Source organism: Mus musculus, chromosome 4 (genome assembly GCF_000001635.26).
Source record: "Mus musculus strain C57BL/6J chromosome 4, GRCm38.p6 C57BL/6J".
In the NCBI taxonomy this organism is placed as follows: domain Eukaryota; kingdom Metazoa; phylum Chordata; class Mammalia; order Rodentia; family Muridae; genus Mus; species Mus musculus.
Window position 1 is genome coordinate 53,664,047 of NC_000070.6, and position 18,156 is coordinate 53,682,202.

General features: G+C 41.5%; 1 protein-coding gene across 6 annotated transcripts in view; it reads left to right on the forward strand.

The window, feature by feature from the left end:
- The window catches only part of Fsd1l (fibronectin type III and SPRY domain containing 1-like), a 75,627-nt gene that overhangs the window by 32,664 nt on the left and 24,807 nt on the right, over positions 1-18,156 (forward strand). For all 6 annotated transcript variants that reach the window (XM_006537980.4, NM_001369182.1, NM_001195284.1 and 3 more), the window contains 2 exons: positions 15,748-15,957; positions 18,054-18,152. In XM_006537980.4, coding sequence (XP_006538043.1) covers positions 15,748-15,957; positions 18,054-18,152 — 309 coding nt within the window. The remainder of the gene's footprint in view (positions 1-15,747; positions 15,958-18,053; positions 18,153-18,156) is intronic.

Here is an 18,156-nt window from a genome sequence, read left to right on the forward strand (position 1 = left end):
TTTAGTAATCCAGCTTAACACATATCTTTAATGATCATGACTTTGGTGTACCTAAAAGCTGTCACCAAACCCAAAGTTATTTAGCTGTTCTGTGATATCTTCTAGGAGGTTTATACTTTCATTATCTTCCCTTTAGGTCTATAATCCATTCTGAATTCATTTTTGTGAAAGAATGTAAAGTCTGTGTCTTAATGCTCCTCCTCCTCCTCCTCCTTTCAGGTGAATATCCAATTACTGTAGCATTTGTTTGAAATACTTTTGTTTGTCCATATTATTATTATTATATTTATTATATATTATTTATTATCATCATTATGAAAGATCAGCCTTATATTTTTCTGGGTCTGTTCCATAAATCTGTTTGCTTTTTCTTTGATCAACATTTCATCTTGAGTTCTGTAGCTTTATAAGTGTTTTAAGTCAAGCAACTTAGTTTTCCAGCTTAGTCCTTGAGTGCTGTGTTGGCTCTTCTACATCATTTCCTTCTCCATATATACAGAATCTGCTGAAACTAGCTGAAGAACTTGGTGGGATTTTCATTGGGTTGTATTGAGTGCTTAGACCTAGTGGGAAGAGCTGACAGCTGAGCCTTCCTGTTCACAGACATGGGCCATCTCTGTAGTAAAGTCACCCATTAAGTTCACTCATTGGAGTTCTGCAGTTTACTTCATACAGATCTTGAGCATACTTTGTTCCTAAATGTTTCACATTGGTGATGCTGATATAAGTGCTGTGTTTTAATTTGAAATTTTATTTATTACTGAAACATAGAGAAGCAGCTGCCTTGTGTGTGTTAACCTGTGTCCGTAGCCTTACTATGATCACTTATCAGCTCTAGACTGATTTTATTGTTAATTCCTTCATATTTCCTACATAACTGATCATGTCATTTGTGAATAAAGACAGTTTTCTTCCTTCTCAACTGAAACCTTTCTTGTGTTTTTAGTATCTTAGCACATCGGCTTAGGCTTTAGTGCGCCATCACAGTTGTGAAGAAGCTGTTACTGATTTCAGTAAGAAAAGGTCCAGTTTCACAACCAAGTGTGACGTAGCTATCTCTACAGACCTTCCTTATCATCTGGAGTTGAAGAAGCGAACATTTTTTTTAATTAAGAATGGATAGCTAGGCAGTGGTGGCGCACGCCTTTAATCCCAGCACTTAGGAGGCAGAGGCAGGTGGATTTCTGAGTTTGAGGCCAGCCTAGTCAACAGAGTGAGATCCAGGACAGCCAGGGCTACACAGAGAAACCCTGTCTCAAGTCCCCCTCCCCCCAAAAAGAATGGATATATTGATTTCATGTGGCCTTTTTTAGCCCATTGATAAAGGTGGGCCATAGTTGTTGATTTTCACAGGTTGATAATTGAGCGTTGCACCTGGAATGAGTCCCATTTGGTCAACACATATTCTTCATTGTTATATTCTGTAAATATTTTGTTGAACTTTTTTTTTACATCTGTTCATTAACAAATATAGTAGTCTATAGTTTTCCTATAGTACTTTTGCCTAGGTTAGGTTATTGCCCTCACAAAGAGAAAATATTTCATCTGCTTTTCTCTTCTCAAAAAGATTGTATAAAATTTATTCTTTGTGTTAGGTGAAATTCACCAGTGAATCCATCCAGGCATGCTACTTATTTTGGAAGGATATTAACTATTGGTTGAATTTCTTTAATAAATTTAGGCCTAATCAGATTAATTTTCTTATGCGATTTTTTTGCATATAGTGTTTGTCATGGAATCATAGAGTTTATCTGTTCATTTATATCATCAAAATTGTAGATCTAGAGTTTGTTCATAGTATTTTTTTGTTTTTGAGGATTTTTTTTTGGTTTGTTTTTTGAAACAAGAGTTTCTCTGTGTAGCCCTGGCTATCCTGGAACTTATTCTGGAGACCAGGCTGGCCCTGAACTCAGACATTTTCTTGCTTCTACCTCCTGAGTGATAGCATTAAGGGCATGTGCCACCACTGCTGAGCCATAGTATTTCTTGATAGATGTTCTTTCTCTCCTCCTCCTCATCCTCCTCATCTCCCTCTTTCCACCTCCCCTTTCTTCCAGCGGGGTGTGTGTGTGTGTGTGTGTGTGTGTGTGTGTGTTCACCCCCTTCCTTCCCTTCCTCTTTACATCCATGTTCTCTCCCCTTGGAGATAGAGTCTCCAGGCTGCTGATCTGAAATTCACAATGTAGACTAGGCTGACCTCAAACCTATATGTAGTGTTTCTCTTTGTCCCCAAATTCTGGGATTGCAAGTGTGTACCTGGCTTGGTTATTGGTTTTTACATCCATGAAGTCTGTAGTAATACCTCCTCTTTCATTTCTAATATTAATAGTTTGTGTCTTCTGTCTTTGTGGTTAACCTAGGTAGTAGAGGCTTGTTGATTTTAATGATACTTTCAAAGAACCAGCTTTTGGTTTCATGAGTTTTCTTTATTGGTTTTCTGTTTATAGATCCATTTATTTTTGTGCTTACTTTCCTAATTTTGTATTTAATTTGCTCTTTTTATGTATATATATTTGTTTTCTAAGATGTGCTTAGATTATTGATTTTTAGATTTTGATGTATTCCATCAGTGTTATTCTGCTTAATAAAGAAGTCATATTTTACAATTTTTCATAAGCTACATTTTTATTTTTATTTTGTTCAAACTATTTAAAACTTTGTCTTGAGGTACTGTGTTGACCCATGTGTTATTGAGAAGTGTGTTGTTTAATATCTCTAAGTACTGTAGCATTTTCCAGCTCTGTTTCAGTTAGTTATTCGAGTTTAATTGGATTGTACAGTAAGAGCAGATGCTGTGTCTTCACTACACTTTCCTCACTTGGTTAATTTAATGTACATATGGTGGGCCAGGATGTAATCTGTCTTGCTGAAAATCCATAGGCATTTCAGGTGAGTCTGTATTCTTCTAACACTGCATGGCAGACCATAGATGTCAGACTTCAGACTTACAGGTGGTGGTTGTTTAGTTGAGCAATTTTCTGTGGTGTTCTGCCTTGTAGATCTTCTGATTCCGATGGAGGACTGTTGGGGGTCTGGTCTCTAGCTGGTCTGGATTTATGAATGTCTCTTTGCAGTCTTGTTAGTTTTTGACTGATCAGATTCTTGTGCCTTTGCTGTGGAGTCAATACTACACCCTTTCTTATCCTTGAAAAACCCCTCCCTCTAATGTCCAAAGTGTCCAAAATTAATGTAGCGAGACTCATTTTCCTTTCAGTCATGTTAATGCTGTATATCTTTTCCTAATCAATGAGTGCTGTTGTATTTAAGGTGGGTTTTCTATATACAATGTATCAATGGCTTATGATTCAGACTCATAATCTGTGTCTTTTAACTGGTGCATGTAGGTCTGTGGACTTCTCTCTGGTGTCAAGCAGCCACTCCTGTAACAGATACACATTGAGTTTTCTCTGAGTTTACTTCTGACACTGTCTTAAAGGGAGCACTAGATACCCAGGTTGACCGTTGAGTTCTTAAACTTTCTACTTTAGGCCCACTTGCAAATATGAGTCCTCTAGAACCTGTTAGCTGTCAGTCTTCCCCAAGGGTGAGCACGTGCACGCAGCACTGAATGGACTTAGCACATTGTATTTGTATATTTAGGTGTGTGTGTGCATGCACGCACAATGTAAGTGTAATAATAAGAAAGAAACCATGATTTTGAGAGCAAGCAAGGTAGGGTGGTATATATGGGAAGGATTAGAGGGGGGAAGGAGAAGAGGGAAATGACGTGATTATATTTTAACTTAAAACATTAAAAAAAGTTAATAAAATGAAATTAAACTGAGGTTTCACAACCCCCTCCTTAGAGTTTTATGACTTGCTGTACTGGTTCACAAAACTCAGAAAAACACTGTACTTATATTTACTAATTTCTCACAAAGGCTACTTTAAACGGTATAAATAAATAGCTCAAAGAAGAGGCATCAGGATGAAGTCTGGAAGGAGCCCGGGTACCAGAGGTTCCTTCCTTGTGGGATTTTGGTGTGCCACACTCCTGGCATGCATGAGTTCTTACATCGCTTTGCTTAGTTCACTATATTTGGCTTCCCAGAAGTTCTCAGGCCCGTCATTTTGGACTTAATGGAGACTTCATTGCATAGGTTGGGTTGCCAGTGGGGTTGGTGAGGGAAATCTACTAGAGCATACCTTCCTTTGGGATCTTTCTGTACTAGAAAAGAATTAGAACTTATTCTCTGAGTTTCTCTACCCTGTTTTGGTAAAGTGGTTATGAGTCAGTAGTCATGACTAAAAACCAATGTATATGTATAATAATGTCACATAGTACTTTATGTATATGATATGGTAATCACAAAACCCCACATCCTAGAGATGTTAGAACTAAAGAAGGAGGAAATGGAGCAGCGGTCGCCATCTTGGTCCGGGACCTGCCGAACTTAGGAAATTAGTCTGAACAGGTGAGAGGGTGCGCCAGAGAACCTGACAGCTTCTGGAACAGGCGGAAGCACAGAGGCGCTGAGGCAGCACCCTGTGTGGGCCGGGGACAGCCGGCCACCTTCCGGACCAGAGGACAGGTGCCCGCCCGGCTGGGGAGGCGGCCTAAGCCACAGCAGCAGCGGTCGCCATCTTGGTCCGAGACCCGCCGAACTTAAGAAATTAGTCTGAACAGGTGAGAGGGTGCGCCAGAGAACCTGACAGCTTCTGGAACAGGCGGAAGCACAGAGGCGCTGAGGCAGCACCCTGTGTGGGCCGGGGACAGCCGGCCACCTTCCGGACCGGAGGACAGGTGCCCGCCCGGCTGGGGAGGCGACCTAAGCCACAGCAGCAGCGGTCGCCATCTTGGTCCGGGACCCGCCGAACTTAGGAAATTAGTCTGAACAGGTGAGAGGGTGCGCCAGAGAACCTGACAGCTTCTGGAACAGGCGGAAGCACAGAGGCGCTGAGGCAGCACCCTGTGTGGGCCGGGGACAGCCGGCCACCTTCCGGACCAGAGGACAGGTGCCCGCCCGGCTGGGGAGGCGGCCTAAGCCACAGCAGCAGCGGTCGCCATCTTGGTCCGAGACCCGCCGAACTTAAGAAATTAGTCTGAACAGGTGAGAGGGTGCGCCAGAGAACCTGACAGCTTCTGGAACAGGCGGAAGCACAGAGGCGCTGAGGCAGCACCCTGTGTGGGCCGGGGACAGCCGGCCACCTTCCGGACCAGAGGACAGGTGCCCGCCCGGCTGGGGAGGCGACCTAAGCCACAGCAGCAGCGGTCGCCATCTTGGTCCGGGACCCGCCGAACTTAGGAAATTAGTCTGAACAGGTGAGAGGGTGCGCCAGAGAACCTGACAGCCTCTGGAACAGGCGGAAGCACAGAGGGGCTGAGGCAGCACCCTGTGTGGGCCGGGGACAGCCGGCCACCTTCCGGACCAGAGGACAGGTGCCCGCCCGGCTGGGGAGGCGACCTAAGCCACAGCAGCAGCGGTCACCATCTTGGTCCGGGACCCGCCGAACTTAGGAAATTAGTCTGAACAGGTGAGAGGGTGCGCCAGAGAACCTGACAGCCTCTGGAACAGGCAGAAGCACAGAGGGGCTGAGGCAGCACCCTGTGTGGGCCGGGGACAGCCGGCCACCTTCCGGACCAGAGGACAGGTGCCCGCCCGGCTGGGGAGGCGACCTAAGCCACAGCAGCAGCGGTCGCCATCTTGGTCCGGGACCCGCCGAACTTAGGAAATTAGTCTGAACAGGTGAGAGGGTGCGCCAGAGAACCTGACAGCTTCTGGAACAGGCGGAAGCACAGAGGCGCTGAGGCAGCACCCTGCGTGGGCCGGGGACAGCCGGCCACCTTCCGGACCAGAGGACAGGTGCCCGCCCGGCTGGGGAGGCGACCTAAGCCACAGCAGCAGCGGTCGCCATCTTGGTCCCGGGACTCCAAGGAACTTAGGAATTTAGTCTGCTTAGGTGAGAGTCTGTACCACCTGGGAACTGCCAAAGCAACACAGTGTCTGAGAAAGGTCCTGTTTTGGGCCTTCTTCTTCGGCCAGGAGGAGGTCCAAATACAAGATATCTGCGCACCTTCCCTGTAAGAGAGCTTGCCAGCAGAGAGTGCTGTGAGCACTGAAACTCAGAGGAGAGAATCTGTCTCCCAGGTCTGCTGATAGACGGTAACAGAATCACCAGAAGAACAATCTCTAAACAGAGTCAACTATAACTACTAACTCCAGAGATTACCAGATGGCGAAAGGTAAACGGAGGAATCTTACTAACAGGAACCAAGACCACTCACCATCACCAGAACCCAGCACACCCACTTCGCCCAGTCCAGGGAACCCCAACACACCTGAGAACCTAGACCTAGATTTAAAAGCATATCTCATGATGATGGTAGAGGACATCAAGAAGGACTTTAATAAATCACTTAAAGAAATACAGGAGAACACTGCTAAAGAGTTACAAGTCCTTAAAGAAAAACAGGAAAACACAATCAAACAGGTAGAAGTCCTTACAGAAAAAGAGGAAAAAACATACAAACAGGTGATGGAAATGAACAAAACCATACTAGACCTAAAAAGGGAAGTAGACACAATAAAGAAAACTCAAAGCGAGGCAACACTAGAGATAGAAACCCTAGGAAAGAAATCTGGAACCATAGATTTGAGCATCAGCAACAGAATACAAGAGATGGAAGAGAGAATCTCAGGTGCAGAAGATTCCATAGAGAACATCGGCACAACAATCAAAGAAAATGGAAAATGCAAAAAGATCCTAACTCAAAATATCCAGGAAATCCAGGACACAATAAGAAGACCAAACGTACGGATAATAGGAGTGGATGAGAATGAAGATTTTCAACTCAAAGGTCCAGCAAACATCTTCAACAAAATTATTGAAGAAAACTTCCCAAATCTAAAGAATGAGATGCATATGAACATACAAGAAGCCTACAGAACTCCAAATAGACTGGACCAGAAAAGAAATTCCTCCCGACACATAATAATCAGAACATCAAATGCACTAAATAAAGATAGAATACTAAAAGCAGTAAGGGAAAAAGGTCAAGTAACATATAAAGGCAAGCCTATCAGAATTACACCAGATTTTTCACCAGAGACTATGAAAGCCAGAAGAGCCTGGACAGATGTTATACAGACACTAAGAGAACACAAACTGCAGCCCAGGCTACTATACCCAGCCAAACTCTCAATTATCATAGAGGGAGAAACCAAAGTATTCCACGACAAAACCAAATTCACGCATTATCTCTCCACGAATCCAGCCCTTCAAAGGATAATAACAGAAAAAAACCAATACAAGAACGGGAACAACGCCCTAGAAAAAACAAGAAGGTAATCCCTCAACAAACCTAAAAGAAGACAGCCACAAGAACAGAATGCCACCTTTAACAACTAAAATAACAGGAAGCAACAATTACTTTTCCTTAATATCTCTTAACATCAATGGTCTCAACTCGCCAATAAAAAGACATAGACTAACAAACTGGCTACACAAACAAGACCCAACATTTTGCTGCTTACAGGAAACTCATCTCAGAGAAAAAGATAGACACTACCTCAGAATGAAAGGCTGGAAAACAATTTTCCAAGCAAATGGTATGAAGAAACAAGCAGGAGTAGCCATCCTAATATCTGATAAGATTGACTTCCAACCCAAAGTCATCAAAAAAGACAAGGAGGGACACTTCATTCTCATCAAAGGTAAAATCCTCCAAGAGGAACTCTCAATTCTGAATATCTATGCTCCAAATACAAGAGCAGCCACATTCACTAAAGAAACTTTAGTAAAGCTCAAAGCACACATTGCGCCTCACACAATAATAGTGGGAGACTTCAACACACCACTTTCACCAATGGACAGATCATGGAAACAGAAACTAAACAGGGACACACTGAAACTAACAGAAGTGATGAAACAAATGGATCTGACAGATATCTACAGAACATTTTACCCTAAAACAAAAGGATATACCTTCTTCTCAGCACCTCATGGTACCTTCTCCAAAATTGACCACATAATAGGTCACAAATCAGGCCTCAACAGATTCAAAAATATTGAAATTGTCCCATGTATCCTATCAGATCACCATGCACTAAGGCTGATCTTCAATAACAAAATAAATAACAGAAAGCCAACATTCACATGGAAACTGAACAACACTCTTCTCAATGATACCTTGGTCAAGGAAGGAATAAAGAAAGAAATTAAAGACTTTTTAGAGTTTAATGAAAATGAAGCCACAACGTACCCAAACCTTTGGGACACAATGAAAGCATTTCTAAGAGGGAAACTCATAGCTATGAGTGCCTTCAAGAAAAAACGGGAGAGAGCACATACTAGCAGCTTGACAACACATCTAAAAGCTCTAGAAAAAAAGGAAGCAAATTCACCCAAGCGGAGTAGACGGCAGGAAATAATCAAACTCAGGGGTGAAATCAACCAAGTGGAAACAAGAAGAACTATTCAAAGAATTAACCAAACGAGGAGTTGGTTCTTTGAGAAAATCAACAAGATAGATAAACCCTTAGCTAGACTCACTAAAGGGCACAGGGACAAAATCCTAATTAACAAAATCAGAAATGAAAAGGGAGACATAACAACAGATCCTGAAGAAATCCAAAACACCATCAGATCCTTCTACAAAAGGCTATACTCAACAAAACTGGAAAACCTGGACGAAATGGACGAATTTCTGGACAGATACCAGGTACCAAAGTTGAATCAGGATCAAGTTGACCTTCTAAACAGTCCCATATCCCCTAAAGAAATAGAAGCAGTTATTAATAGTCTCCCAGCCAAAAAAAGCCCAGGACCAGACGGGTTTAGTGCAGAGTTCTATCAGACCTTCAAAGAAGATCTAACTCCAGTTCTGCACAAACTTTTTCACAAGATAGAAGTAGAAGGTATTCTACCCAACTCATTTTATGAAGCCACTATTACTCTGATACCTAAACCACAGAAAGATCCAACAAAGATAGAGAACTTCAGACCAATTTCTCTTATGAACATCGATGCAAAAATCCTTAATAAAATTCTCGCTAACCGAATCCAAGAACACATTAAAGCAATCATCCATCCTGACCAAGTAGGTTTTATTCCAGGGATGCAGGGATGGTTTAATATACGAAAATCCATCAATGTAATCCATTATATAAACAAACTCAAAGACAAAAACCACATGATCATCTCGTTAGATGCAGAAAAAGCATTTGACAAGATCCAACACCCATTCATGATAAAAGTTCTGGAAAGATCAGGAATTCAAGGCCAATACCTAAACATGATAAAAGCAATCTACAGCAAACCAGTAGCCAACATCAAAGTAAATGGAGAGAAGCTGGAAGCAATCCCACTAAAATCAGGGACTAGACAAGGCTGCCCACTTTCTCCCTACCTTTTCAACATAGTACTTGAAGTATTAGCCAGAGCAATTCGACAACAAAAGGAGATCAAGGGGATACAAATTGGAAAAGAGGAAGTCAAAATATCACTTTTTGCAGATGATATGATAGTATATATAAGTGACCCTAAAAATTCCAACAGAGAACTCCTAAACCTGATAAACAGCTTCGGTGAAGTAGCTGGATATAAAATTAACTCAAACAAGTCAATGGCCTTTCTCTACACAAAGAATAAACAGGCTGAGAAAGAAATTAGGGAAACAACACCCTTCTCAATAGCCACAAATAATATAAAATATCTCGGCGTGACTCTAACGAAGGAAGTGAAAGATCTGTATGATAAAAACTTCAAGTCCCTGAAGAAAGAAATTAAAGAAGATCTCAGAAGATGGAAAGATCTCCCATGCTCATGGATTGGCAGGACCAACATTGTAAAAATGGCTATCTTGCCAAAAGCAATCTACAGATTCAATGCAATCCCCATTAAAATTCCAACTCAATTCTTCAACGAATTAGAAGGAGCAATTTGCAAATTCATCTGGAATAACAAAAAACCGAGGATAGCAAAAACTCTTCTCAAGGATAAAAGAACCTCTGGTGGAATCACCATGCCTGACCTAAAGCTTTACTACAGAGCAATTGTGATAAAAACTGCATGGTACTGGTATAGAGACAGACAAGTGGACCAATGGAATAGAATTGAAGACCCAGAAATGAACCCACACACCTATGGTCACTTGATCTTCGACAAGGGAGCCAAAACCATCCAGTGGAAGAAAGACAGCATTTTCAACAATTGGTGCTGGCACAACTGGTTGTTATCATGTAGAAGAATGCGAATCGATCCATACTTATCTCCTTGTACTAAGGTCAAATCTAAGTGGATCAAGGAACTTCACATAAAACCAGAGACACTGAAACTTATAGAGGAGAAAGTGGGGAAAAGCCTTGAAGATATGGGCACAGGGGAAAAATTCCTGAACAGAACAGCAATGGCTTGTGCTGTAAGATCGAGAATTGACAAATGGGACCTAATGAAACTCCAAAGTTTCTGCAAGGCAAAAGACACTGTCTATAAGACAAAAAGACCACCAACAGACTGGGAAAGGATCTTTACCTATCCTAAATCAGATAGGGGACTAATATCCAACATATATAAAGAACTCAAGAAGGTGGACCTCAGAAAATCAAATAACCCCCTTAAAAAATGGGGCTCAGAACTGAACAAAGAATTCTCACCTGAGGAATACCGAATGGCAGAGAAGCACCTGAAAAAATGTTCAACATCCTTAATCATCAGGGAAATGCAAATCAAAACAACCCTGAGATTCCACCTCACACCAGTGAGAATGGCTAAGATCAAAAATTCAGGTGACAGCAGATGCTGGCGAGGATGTGGAGAAAGAGGAACACTCCTCCATTGTTGGTGGGATTGCAGGCTTGTACAACCACTCTGGAAATCAGTCTGGCGGTTCCTCAGAAAATTGGACATAGTACTACCGGAGGATCCAGCAATACCTCTCCTGGGCATATATCCAGAAGAAGCCCCAACTGGTAAGAAGGACACATGCTCCACTATGTTCATAGCAGCCTTATTTATAATAGCCAGAAACTGGAAAGAACCCAGATGCCCCTCAACAGAGGAATGGATACAGAAAATGTGGTACATCTACACAATGGAGTACTACTCAGCTATTAAAAAGAATGAATTTATGAAATTCCTAGCCAAATGGATGGACCTGGAGAGCATCATCCTGAGTGAGGTAACACAATCACAAAGGAACTCACACAATATGTACTCACTGATAAGTGGATACTAGCCCAAAACCTAGGATACCCACGATATAAGATACAATTTCCTAAACACATGAAACTCAAGAAAAATGAATACTGAAGTGTGGACACTCTGCCCCTCCTTAGAAGTGGGAACAAAACACCCATGGAAGGAGTTACAGAAACAAAGTTTGGAGCTGAGATGAAAGGATGGACCATGTAGAGACTGCCATATCCAGGGATCCACCCCATAATCAGCATCCAAACGCTGACACCATTGCATATACTAGCAAGATTTTATCGAAAGGACCCAGATGTAGCTGTCTCTTGTGAGACTATGCCGGGGCCTAGCAAACACAGAAGTGGATGCTCACAGTCAGCTAATGGATGGATCACAGGGCTCCCAATGGAGGAGCTAGAGAAAGTACCCAAGGAGCTAAAGGGATCTGCAACCCTATAGGTGGAACAACATTATGAACTAACCAGTACCCCTGAGCTCTTGACTCTAGCTGCATATGTATCAAAAGATGGCCTAGTCGGCCATCACTGGAAAGAGAGGCCCATTGGACACGCAGACTTTGTGTGCCCCGGTACAGGGGAACGCCAGGGCCAAAGGGGGGGAGTGGGTGGGTAGGGGAGTGGGGGTGGGTGGGTAAGGGGGACTTTTGGTATAGCATTGGAAATGTAAATGAGCTAAATACCTAATAAAAAATGGAAAAAAAAAAAAAAAAAAAAAAAAAAAAGAAGGAGGAAATGAAACCTGTTCAAAACATTTTTTTAAAATGGAAGAGTGAAGACAAGAAGAAACACAAGAGCTGTAAGACAAGTAGAAAACAGGTGACCAATTGGCAATAGTAGATCCTTCCTAATCAATAATTAAATGTAGGGGCCAGAGGAATGATGCAGCAGTAAAGAGTGCTTGTTCATTTCTCAAAGGACTGGATTTGATTTTATGCATCCTCTAATATCCCAGCACACTCTATCCCTGTCTAGGGAATCTGTGCCCTTCATTGACCTCTGTAGATAGGTATTGGGGTTCTCAGCTGGTACTGCCCCGTTCTCCGGGCTTTGACAGCTGTTTGTTGTTACGTTGCCATACAGAATTTCCAGGAAGAATAGGTTCACTGTTGTTAAGTTCCCTCCCACTCCACGTACTCACATCCCACGTGGTTCTACTGCCACTTGAGATTTCCAATATTTGTTTTGTTCACTGTTTTTCCCCTTGGTTATTTATCTGCAAAGAAAATTTTGTTTCCTTTGGCTATGTTTCATTTTTATTATTTTCTTGTCTTGCTGTATTTGGATAAGACTTCTAGTAAAATGCTGACTTGGGATGATGATAAGGAAATGTCTTCACCCTGGTTCTGCAGTCTTAGGGTTAGGTATTGTGTTTCTCACCATTAAATGTGATGTTAACTCCAGGCTGTTTTGAAGTTTTTTTTTTTCCTTTTACTTAGTTTTGTGTTGATTGATTGTTTGCTTTTGAGAATCCTCTAGCCTCAGACTCCCAAAAGCTGGGGTTCAAGGTGTGCACCATTAGGTGCATATAGGTCATGGCCAGCTTGGGAAATATTTATTTTATTTATTTATTTATTATATGTGTGTGAGCGTTTTTCCTGCATGTGTGTATGTGCACCATCTATGTGCCTCATGCCTACAGAGGCCAAAAGAGAGGGTGTCAGATGCCTGGGACTGGAGTAACAGACAACTGTAAGCTTCCATGTGGAGCCTGGGAATAGAACTAGGACCTCTGCAAGAGCGGTAGCTGCTCTTAACCACTGAGCCATCTTTTCAGCCCATTGAAAATATTCTTTTTAAAGTTAACTTTATTTTTTTAAGAAATTAATTTAGCTGGTCTGTGGTGGCACATGCCTTTAATCCCAGCACTTGGGAGGCAAAGGCAGGCAGATTTCTGAGTTTGAGGCCAGCCTGGTCTACAAAGTGAGTTCCAGGACAGCCAGGGCTATACAGAAAAAACCTGTCTCAAAAAATCGAAAATCAAAACAAACAAACAAAAATTTATCTTTTAAACTCCATATTCCATTCCCCGCCCCCCTCCAACCTTTGACTGTTCCACATCCCACACCTCCTCCTCTACACCTCCTCCCCCCGTCTCCACGTGGATGTCCCCATCCCCACCCCACCTGACCTCTAAACTCCCTGGGGCCTCCAGTCTCTTGAGGGTTAGAAGCTTCATCTCTGAATGAACAGACCCGGAAGTCCTCTACTGTATGTGTGTTGGGGGCCTCATATCAGCTGGTATGTGCTGTTTGGTGGTCCAGTGTTTGAGAGATCTTGGGGGTCCAGATTAATTGAGACTGCTGGTCTTCCTACAGTGTTGCCCTCCTCCTTAGCTTCTTCTAGCATTTCCTTAATTCAGCCACAGGGGTCAGCTGCTTCTGTCCACTGGTTGGGTGCAAATATCTGCATCTGACTCTTTCAGCTTATTGTTGGGTCTTTCGGAGGGCAGTCATAATAGGTCCCTTTTGGTGAGTGCTCCATAGCCTCTGTAATTGTGTCAGGCCTTGGGACCTCCCCTTGAGCTAGATCCCACTTTGGGTTTGTCACTGGACCTTCTTTTCCTCAATCTCCTCTCCATTTCCATCTCTGTAATTCTTTCAGACTGGAAGGAACAATTATGGGTCAGAGATGTGACTGTGGAATGACAACCCCATCCCTCACTTGATGCCCTATGTACTCACTAATAGGTGGATATTAGCCAACCCCCCCAAACAAAACAAAACCAAACAAAAAGAAAATAAATTACAGAATACCCAAGATACAGTCCACAGAACTCAAAAAAAGTCAATAAGCTGAAGTGCCCAAGTGAGGACACCTCAGTCCCAGTTGGGAGAGAGAAGAAAGCAATCACAAGTGGGGAGGGAGGGAGGGGCCTGGGAGGGAAAGTGGATGGGAAGAGGGAAGTAAAGGGAAGAGGGGACCCTGATCTGGTATTGGGAGAGGGAAAAGGACTGAAGCCTTGAGGGCCAGCGGAATGAATGGAAACAAGCAGCCTCAGGAAATAGGAGGTTGAGGTGACCTTCCAGAATGCAGGAGAGACCTGGGAGGTGAGAGACTCTCAGGACTCTAAGGGAGGGAGCTTAGATAAAGTAAACTTTCTTACTGTTTCTGCTTTGCTAAAAGTTCTTGTCATGATTTTTGTAATATATTTTCATTTATTGTTATGGTCATATCTTTATTAATATTATTGAATATATTCATCAATTTCAAATGTTGATCTAGCTTTACACCCCAGAATTGTTTCTTTTCTTTTCTTTTCTTTTCTTTTCTTTTCTTTTCTTTTCTTTTCTTTTCTTTTCTTTTCTTTTCTTTTCTTTTCTTTTTAAAATAAGGACTCATCATGTAGCCTCCTCTGCCTGTGAAACTCACTGCAGAGCTGGCTCACTTTGGTCTCATAGAGATCTGACTGCTTCTGCTTCCCAAGTGCTAGGACTGAAGTATGCATGGCCATAAGAGGAGTAAATATTTTTACATTCCCGATTAAACTTTATATATTTTATAGATGTATCTACATAGCATATGCAGAGACTCATACAGTAAGATTCATCTGAGCCACTTATCCAGTATTGCAAAGCTTTGAAATCTCTTTTATGGAAAATAAATTGATTTATACTCATACATGTTAATTGTAGCTCATTGAATCTGTTCATTTTAATGTATCATAAAGCTCTAGAAACACTTAAAAATTCATAAGTATTTTTGGGAAACAAGGAAATCAGTTTTGTTTAGTATGTAAAATTGTTTTTTAAGGTTTTTGAAATTTGATAAATTTATATATAGTCAAATCATAAAGTCATGATCAAATTATTCATGATCACATCATCACCCAAAACATTTACCATTTGTGTTGGGAGCATTAAAAATATAACTATTTTAAAGTATATAATAAATTATTGCCAACTATAATCATTTCCTTCTGCTTTAGAATATCAGATTTAATTTGATATATTTGTAACCAATTGTTCTCTTATCTTCCCACTCCCTATAAACCAGATCTTTTTGTTTTTGTTGTTGTTTTTTTTGTTTTGTTTTTTGTTTTTGTTTGTTTTTTGAGACAGGGTTTCTCTGTATAGCCCTGGCTGTCCTGGAACTTACTTTGTGGACCAAGCTGGCCTCGAACTCAGAAACTCACCTGTCTCTGCCTCCCAAGTGCTGGGATTAAAGGTGTGCACCACCACTGCCTGGCTAAACCAGATCTTAAAAATACACTGAAAACAATTTTTACTTAATTTAATTATTATATTTAAATCTTGTCAATACCTATTTAATTTGTAATAACATTTAAAATGTAACAAGCCATTCTCAATTATCTTTAGCATGATAGATATTTGGAATTTACCTGTTGCCATCTAAGATGTTAATAAACCCAGAGTGTATGAGAAAGCGTTGGAGTGCAAACGTTTATAATCTGGCAATATGAGGCTTTGAAAAATAATTATTTTGAATTCCTAGGTTATCCTTTCTCATAACCTGACTCCCTTTTGAATATTTAAAAAGAAATAGCAGAGGTTGAGTGCCAAGTATAATAAATGTTTGCTTAGTTTTATAATATGTGAGAATTGATAGCCCCCCTCTCTGTTTTTTTCCTTCTTTGCAGTCCCAAAAGCTCCAGAGATTGACCCAGTAGAGTGTTTGGTAGCTGACAACTCTGTAACTGTAGCTTGGAGAATGCCTGAAGAAGATAATAAAATCGACCATTTCATAATGGAATACAGGAAAACGAACTTTGATGGACTCCCACGTGTTAAGGATGAGCGATGTTGGGAGGTGATTGATAATATCAAGGGCACTGAATATACATTATCAGGTAACACGACACCATCTCATGAATCGAGTCCTTAGAACGTAAATTGAAATAAGAAAACAGTTTGTTATTTTAAATGATAAAATTAAGTTTTATCAACAAAACTGCTGTTTTAGATATGTTATGTGAATGAGTTTCTATTAAAATATCAGTAAAACTTTTAATTACTTAATATTTACAACCTACTAACATAGTGTATGTAAGGCAAGTGTAAAAGGATGCTGTGGAAGCAATATTTCAGAGCATTCTTTTTTCCTTGCTTTTCTTTGTTGTTGTTGTTGTTTGTTTGTTTTTTTGTTTGTTTAGGCAGACTCTTCCACGTAGCCCCTGGCTGGCCTGGAGCTCACTAAGCGGCACACCAATCTTGACCTCTGCCTCCAGAGTGCTGGAATTAGGGCATGTGCCATCATGCCCAGCTAACCTTCATTTTAATTTTTCCACTAAGTAAAGCAACTATTTATTTTTTAGATCTACTTAGACCTCCACATTTCAGGGGTACTATAACCACCATTGTTTTCTCTGTGTTAATTGCTTAGCTCCACATTAGCCCAGAATTGGGACTTTGCTAAGACTTTTTTGGTGTCAGCCTACTGAATGCTTTTTAGAATGTATCTTAGTGTATTGAGGTCTTTTGATGCTTTAAACCACAAAATATTAGCAGAGCTTTTCAGTGTGTCCTGTGCAGCGTGGGGTGCGTTGTGAGCGGTCCCGTCTTGTTGAGCACTAGTTCCTTTCCTGGAGCAGGCATTCTGTGTAGTGGACATGAAGTGCATGCAGCACAAGAGAGTCAGTCAGCACAGCACATGCACTTAACCCCGACCGGCTGGAAATGGCTGTAACCGTTACGTTACAGACAGAATGGTTGGAAATGGCTGTAACCGTTACGTTACAGACAGAATGGTTGGAAATGGCTGTAACCGTTACGTTACAGACAGAATGGTTGGAAATGGCTGTAATCGTTACTTTACAGACAGAAACAGGTCCGGCGAGTTTGAAAGGTTTATGGCTAGTGATGGGTCAACTGAGACGTTAGTATCGGTGTAACTGCACAAGTCATGTTGGTCTCTGTGCCTTATTTCCGTTCATCTTTCATGTAAAATGATATTTCGTATAAACATTGCACTGGTTGATTCTAGCTGTCAGTGTGATATAAGCTAGAGAAGAAGGAGCCTCAGTTTAGGGCGTGCCTCCATGAGCTCCAGCTGTGAGGCAGTTTCTCAGTGATAAGTGGGGGAGGGTCCAGCCCACCATGGGTAGTTGCAGCTCTGGGCTGATGGTCCTGGATTCTGTCAAGGCAGGCTGAGCAAGCCATGGGGAGCAAGCCAATAAGCAGCACCCCTCCATGGCATCTGCATCAGTTCTTGCCTCCAGGTTCCTGCCCCATTTGAGTTCCTGTCCCAACTTCCTTCAGTGATGAACAGCAATGTGGAAGTGTAAGCTGAATAAACCCTTCCCTCCCCAACTTGCTGTTTGGGCATGGGGTTTTGCCACAATAATAAAAATCCTGACTAAGACAAACATACATTTCATATACATATAAAAATTCCTTAGGGGTATTTATTTTTCAAAAATATTGATGAATATGCTTTGTAAATTGTGATCTCTTTCTTGAATGAAATGCTACAGGTTTTGGTTGTTGTTGCTGCTATTGCTGTCTTTTGTTATTGGTTTGTTGTGATTCATTCTATCTATCTATCTATCTATCTATCTATCTATCTATCTATTTTGTCCTTTGGTGAGAGACTCTTGCTTTGTAGTTCGGGTTAAATGGAACTGGTGATCTTCCTGTGTATGCTTTCCAAGGGCTGGCATTACAGGTGTGTGCACCACACCTAGAGTGACGCCACCTCTACTGAAACCTGAAGGGTGCTGCCTTATTAGTCACCAGGTTGAATGTTGGTAATTGTGTAAATTATGTATTTTCAAGAAAATATTAGGTAAGTCATTATTCTTATTTTCATGCATTACCATTCATTTAACATAAATCTGTGTTCTTCTCAAGTAAAGGGATTTCTAAGAAGGAAAAAATATGTTTGATGTACACTCAAACTTTTGGGAAGGAATCCTTTTTATGACAAAAAACTTTCATTTTATTTCAGGCTTAAAATTTGATTCAAAGTATATGAATTTCCGAGTGAGAGCATGCAACAAAGCTGTGGCTGGAGACTACTCTGACCCAGTGACCCTAGAGACCAGAGGTGA